This window comes from Piliocolobus tephrosceles, chromosome 1 (assembly GCF_002776525.5).
Source record: "Piliocolobus tephrosceles isolate RC106 chromosome 1, ASM277652v3, whole genome shotgun sequence".
In the NCBI taxonomy this organism is placed as follows: domain Eukaryota; kingdom Metazoa; phylum Chordata; class Mammalia; order Primates; family Cercopithecidae; genus Piliocolobus; species Piliocolobus tephrosceles.
The window spans coordinates 88,710,679-88,717,548 of record NC_045434.1 but is presented as its reverse complement, the minus strand read 5'-3'; the positions used below and the strand labels follow the sequence as shown (position 1 = coordinate 88,717,548).

General features: G+C 43.8%; 1 protein-coding gene across 4 annotated transcripts in view; it reads right to left on the bottom strand.

Moving 5' to 3' along the window:
• GABPB2 (GA binding protein transcription factor subunit beta 2) overlaps positions 1-6,870 on the bottom strand; it is a 45,515-nt gene that overhangs the window by 23,810 nt on the left and 14,835 nt on the right. For 2 of the 4 annotated variants that reach the window (XM_026447766.2, XM_026447763.2), the window contains exons 2-3: positions 2,683-2,790; positions 97-264 (exon numbers count right to left, since the gene is read on the bottom strand). In XM_026447766.2, coding sequence (XP_026303551.1) covers positions 97-264; positions 2,683-2,790 — 276 coding nt within the window. Of the gene's footprint in view, positions 1-96; positions 265-2,682; positions 2,823-3,306; positions 3,397-6,870 lie in introns of all 4 variants that reach the window. The other 2 variants (XM_026447764.2, XM_026447765.2) reach the window with 2 other exon arrangements.

The window sequence follows — 6,870 nt, the reverse complement described above, 5'->3', positions numbered from 1 at the left end:
TTAATCCTTCCCAAGTCATTTCCTAGTACCCATTTAAGAAAACAGGAAAGTGGATGTCTTTTTTACAACATAACCTTGCCAATATTCTTGCTTTACCCGAACGAGCAGTTCCACGATGTGTGCATGTCCATCCGCAGCAGCCATGTGCAAGGGGGTCCTGTCTACTTTAGTCCGGGCATCCCTGCTAACACCTGCTCGAAGGAGTACTTCTGCTGTGGAATAATGACCATACTGAGCTGCAAGGTGGAGGGGTGATGTTCCAAGCTGTGGAAAAATAATACTCATTGAATAACCACTGTGTGCAGAGTCCTAGATCATTACTGGAGAGATACAAATGAACAAAGTATGGTTCTTGTCCTTCAAGAGAGAATCTGGTTGGGCAGATAAAACTGAAAAAATGGTTAAAATTACAAATTAAAGGCCAGGGGCCGGGTGCACTGGCTCACACCTGTAATCCCAGCACTTTGGGAGGCCAAGGTGGGCCGATCACCTGAGGTCAGGAGTTCAAGACCCGCCTGGCCAACATGGTGAAACCCCATCTCTACTAAAAAATACAAAAAAAGTTAGCCAGGGGTGGTAGTGGGCACCTGTAACCCCAGCTACTCAGGAGGCTGAGGCAGGGAGAATTGCTTCGAACCTGGGAGGCAGAGGTTACAGTGACCTGAGATTGTGCCACTGCACTCCAGCCTGGGCGACAGACGGAAACTCCGTCTCAAAAAAAAAAAAAAAATTAACATGCTAATGGACAAATAAATAGACCACCAATTGATTAAGTGCTAAGTATAATGGCTTTATGTCAGGTGGATTTATCAAGTAAGGTTCCCTAAAGGACGTGACTTTACGCAGCGTTTAGAAGGTTAAAAAAAAAACAAGGATCAGGGTGGATGTGGTGGCTCATGCCTGCAATCCCAGCACTTTGGGAGGTCAAGACAGGAGGACTGCTTGAGCCCAAGAGATCAAGACCAGCCTGGGCAACATAGAGAGACCTTATCCCGTAATAAATAAATAAATAAATAAATAAATAAAGTAAATTTTAAAAAAGAAAAAGGGTAGAGACTAGAAAGTTACATGTGGAATTTGAGGTACAAATTTGACTGATTGGAAGAAAAGTTTTTTGCCACAGTAAAGCAGGGCAAAACGAATGATGATGAGATGAAGAGGCAATAAAAATTTAGCAATGATGTATCAACAGCAATAAGTAAGTCTGTCATCCCAGTGTAAATCTTGTAAGAGTTATCTATCACCATCCACTTTGGCCAGAGATCTATTCCCTTCTTTTTGTTATGCTCTTTATTTTAAGCCTGTTTAGTTTATTCTTTGCTTTTTCATATTTTCAGCCTCTCTGTCTGACTGAATTTAATTCACATTGTTCTTTCCAGGTCTATTTATAGAAATGCTAATATCATGGGTTTCCTTTTCTTTCTTTTTGTGAAGTGCTAAGAATCTGTTGGCCTCTCAATCACTCCAGAATAGAGGTCATTCATTCATTGAAATTGTTAAAATTTGGCAATGCATACAAAATCAGTGACTGCTAAGAAAGCCCACATTATAACCCGGACCTGTTTCTTCTGAAGCTCTTTGGTCTCCAAGATGGTTGAGGCTAAATTACACCTTCCTCTCTAATTTTTTTTTTTTTTTTTTTTGAGACGGCGTCTCGCTGTCTCCCAGGCTGGAGTGCAGTGGCACGATCTCGGCTCACTGCGACCTCCACCTCCCAGGTTCACACCATTCTCCTGCCTCAGCCTCCCGAGTAGCTGGGACTACAGGCACCCGCCACAATGCACGGCTAATTTTTTTGTATTTTTAGTAGAGACAGGGTTTCACCCTGTTAGCCAGGATGGTCTCGATCTCCTGACCTCGTGATCTGCCCACCGCGGCCTCCCAAAGTGCTGGGATTACAGGTGTGAGCCACCGTGCCCAGCCTTTAATGTTTTTTAACAGTGGTAAAGGAAACAGAACAGCTACATGACTTTTTTTTTTTTTTTTTTTTGAGACGGAGTTTCCAAGCTGGAGTGCAATGGCACAATCTCAGCTCACTGCAACCCCCACCTCCCGAGTTCATGCGATTCTCCTGCCTCAGCCTCCCAAGTAGCTGGGATTACAGGCATGCACTACCATGCCTGGCTAATTTTTTGTATTTTTAGTAGAAATGGGGTTTCGCCATGTTAGCAGGCTGGTCTCGAACTCCTGACCTCAGGTGATCTGCCCACCTTGGACTCCCAAAGTGCTGGGATTACAGTTGTGAGCCACCACGCTCAGCCTAGACAATTTCTTATTAACCAGGGCATATTACAGAAAAGGAAACAAGGAGTTTATTAGTCTAGAAATTCATTCTTATTATATTGATTTTATTTAATTTCTACCTAATTACAGAAGTCTATAATGCAAGTACACTCCAGAGGCAGTTAAACCTTTAGAAAATACTCTAAAAAAATTATAGAAAATCACAAGTATATAATACCTTACAATTATCACCTATATATCCACAGAAGACTCTCAATTTGGAAAACTAAAAGAAAAAGAAAACCACATATTCAGATAAGACAAAGAAAATAAAACTCTTGAAAGGGATATGAGGTAGAAAGGGAGTGAAGAAAAACCAATAAAGTCTGTTAGCCTTTAAGAAAAAGGTTGGTAAAGCATACAATGGAAATAATTAAGAGACCTTTCCTCTAAGCTTACCCAGTCTGTGGTGAATGGGGCGCCGTTTGCCATCAATGTTCTCACTTCATCATCTTGGCCTTTTCTTGCTGCCTCTAGCAACCTCTTTCCCAAGTCCACCAAAGACATCTTTATGCATAGGAACAAAAGTTTTCAGGTAGCTATAACTCAAACATAAGGAAAGCTGCCAATACATTTTTTTAGAAGACTTCTTATATTTGAATGTATATAATATACATCCCAAGTTGACTGGTAGGTCACTTCCTTTCTACCTCATCTAACACAAGCAATAAAATAGTTGGGAATGTTTCAAGCCCTTATACATAGTTCTAGTACTTTCAATCCCCAGAAATACTCTGGAAATATCTGCAACACACTACGACCTTTCTAATTTAAGGAATCGATAAAACACCATTTCAAGGCCGGGCACGGTGGCTGAAGCCTGTAATCCCAGCACTTTGGGAGGCTGAGACGGGCGGATCATGGGGTCAGGAGATCAAGACCATCCTGGCTAACACAGTGAAACCCCGTCTCTACTAAAAAAAATACAACAAACTAGCCGGGTGAGGTGGCGGGCGCCTGTAGTCCCAGCTACTTGGGAGGCCGAGGCAGGAGAATGGCGTGAACCTGGGAGGCGGAGCTTACAGTGAGCTGAGATCCGGCCAGTGCACTCCAGCCTGGGCGACAGAGCGAGACTCCGTCTCAACAACAACAACAAAACACCATTTCATTCCCCTGAAATGAAGAAAGGTACAATATTATTTTAAGGAACGTAATACAAAATAATAAATTATGTAGTTTGATTTCCAGGAAGGGAGCAAGATGGATGCCCACCTGTGAAACTACTGCTTGACGGAAATTATGAGAGCCCTTATTAGCAACTAACTGCTCTCTCTGGAGGTTTGTAGGTCTTTGGATGGCACACTGAAATAGGACACATCAAGGTTTCCAAATAAAACTGTATCGCTCTCTCTTTTTTTTTGTTTTTTGAGACTGAGTCTTACTGTATTGCTCAGGCTGGAGTGCAGTGGTGTGACCTCGACTCAGTGCAACCTCTGCCTCCCGGGTTCAAGAGATTCTCTTGCCTCAGCCTCCTGAGTAGCTGGGATTACAGGCACCCGCCATCATGCCCGGCTAATTTTGTATTTTTAGTAGAGACGGGGTTTCACCATGTTGGCCAGGCTGGTCTCGAACTCCTGACCTCAAGTGATCCACCCGCCTCAGCCTCCCAAAGTGTTGGGATTACAGGCGTGAGCCACCGCACCCAGCCCAAACTATTACACCATAGTCAGAAGATAAAAACTAGGTTAAGATGCAGTAATGATATAATCATGCTTAAAATTTAAGGAGACAAAGAGGGGTGCAGTGGCTTGGGACTGTAATCCCAGCACTTTGGGAGGTCGAAGTAGAAGGATTACTTGAGCTCACAAGTTTGAGACCAGCCTAGGCAAAATGGTGAAACCCTGTCTCACGAAAAATACAAAAATTGGTTGGGCGCGGCGGCTCAAGCCTGTAATCCCAGCACTTTGGGAGGCCGAGGCAGGCAGATCACCTGAGGTCAGGAGTTTGAGACCAGCCTGGCCAACACAGTGAAACCCTGTCTCTACTAAAAAAACAAAAATTAGCCAGATGTGGTAGCACGCATCTGTAGTCCCAGCTACTTGGGAGACTGAGGCAGGACAATCGCTTGAACCTGGGAGGCGGAGGTTGCAATGAGCCGAGATTGCGCCACTGCACTCCAGTCTGGGCGACAGAGCGAGACACTATCTCGAAAAAATAAAATAATAATTTTTAAAAAGATAAAAATTAGCTGGGCATGGTGGTGCATGCCTATAATCTCAGCTAATTGGGAGGCTAAGATGGGAGGATAACTTCAGCTCAGGAGATGGAGGTTGCAACGAGCTGAGATTGCACCACTGCACTCTAGCCTGGGTGATACAGCCAGATCTTGACTTAAAAAAAAAAAAGAAAAAACTTAAGAACAAGCCTTTACTGCTTAAACACTGATCTGCTTAGGCCAGTAGTTCAAAAAGTATGGTTTGTGGACCCCTGGTGGTCCCTGATACCCTTTTAGGGATCTATGAGGTCAGAACTATTTTTATTATAATACAAAAACATTATTTGCCTTTTTTCTTTTTCCATGTTTACATTAGCACTGACGGTACAAATGCAACAGTGGGTATAACTGCTGGTGCCTTAGCATGAATCAGACTGTGCTACTGGTTATTGTATTCTTCACTGCCATGTAATCTCAAGGGAAAATTGCCAGTTCTACTTAGGAGTGTCCTGGATGACACAGTAAAAATTATTAATTTTATTAAATCTCAACACCTGAATATATGTTTATAATTTATGTGTTACAAAATGGGAAGTATACATAAAGCACTTTTTTTTTTTGAGACATGGTTTCACTCTGTCACCCAGGCTGGAGTGCAGTGGGCACAATCACAGCTCACTGCAGTCCTGACCTCCTGGGCTCATGGGATCCTCCCATCTCAGCTTCCCAAGTAGCTGCGACTACAAGCACACACCACCATGCCCAGCTAATTTTTGTATTTTTTATAGAGATGGGGATTTACAATATTACTCAGGCTGGTCTCAAACTGCTGGGCTCAAGCGATCGACCTACCTTGGGCCCCCAAAGTGTTAGGATTACAGGCATGAGCCACCACACCCGGACTCTCCTCTACCCTTTTGCTCAAATGACAATTATACTGTACCCACCATTCTGCATGATCTTTCCATAGCAATAGAACCCCAAAGTGTTGGGATTACAGGCGTGAGCCACTGTGCCTAGCTGACTTAAATTACTTCTGCTGCTTACTGAAACATGATGGTTTTCTTGAGAAAAAGCACTACATGATTAAGTTGCAAGCTAAAATAACTGCTTTTGGCCAGGCGCGGTGGCTCATGCCTGTAATCCCAACACTCTGGGAGGCCCAGGCAGGCAGACCACCAGGTCAGGAGATCGAGACCATCCTGGCTAACATGGTGAAACCCTGTCTCTACTGAAAATCCAAAAAAAAAAAAAAAAAAACTTAGCCAGGCGTGGTGGCAGACGCCTATAGTCCCAGCTACTCGGGAGGCTGAGGCAGAATGCTGTGAACCCTGGAGGCGGAGCTTGCAGTGAGCTGAGATTGTGCCACTGCACTCCAGCCTGGGCGACAGAGCGAGACTCCGTCTCAAAAAATAAAAATAAAAATAAAATAACTGCTTTTATCATGGAACATCATTTTATTTTATTATTATTTTATTTTTGAGACAGAGTTTTGCTCTTGTCACCCAGGTTGGAGTGCAATGGTGTGATCTCGGCTCCCTGCAACCTCTGCCTCCCAGGTACAAGTGATTCTCCTGCCTCTGCCTCCCAAGTATCCACAATTACAAGCACCCACCACCATATCCGGCTGATTTTTGTATTTTTAGTAGAGAGATGCTGGCCAGGCTGGTCTTGAACTCCTGACTTCAGGTGATCTGCCCACCTTGGCTTCCCAAAGTGCTGAGATTACAGGCGCGAGCCACACAAAAGTGAGTAGCACAAAGTGAGTGGCAGCTCACTTTGTTCATTTTTTATTTTATTCATTTATTTATTATTATTATTTTTTGAGATGGAGCCTCGCTCTTGTTGCCCAGGCCAGAGTGCAGTGGCGAGATCTTGGCTCACTGCTAACCTCCACCGCCCAGGTTCAAGCAACTCTCTGTCTCAGCCTTCCGAGTAGCCGGGATTACAGGCATGCGCCACCACGTCCGACTAATTTTTCTGTACTTTTAGTAGAGATGGGGTTTCGCCATGTTGGCCAGGCTGTTCTCGAACTCCTGACCTCAGGTGATCTGCCTGCCTCGGCCTCCCAAAGTGCTGGGATTACAGGCGGGAGCCACCGCGCCCAGCCAACTGACAGTATTTATTGCCAATTATCAATTACAATTTGAGCTTTCAAGCAAAAATTAGAATTTTGGAAAATCTATAACCACTGCCAGCAACTTGATAACTTACATTAAAGACTTTTCTGATGAAATAAGTGGTAATATTAATGAATGTGATTTTTTGATATTGTATAATAAAATGCATCAATATTTAGATGACCTATACAATTTGGTGAACCAATACTTTCTTTTTTTTTTTTTTTTTTTTTTTTTTTGGTGTGTTTCTCTCTTTCCCCCCCGGGGGGGGGGGGGGGCGGGGTCTCCGCTCTGGGCGAGCTTTGCGCCCCG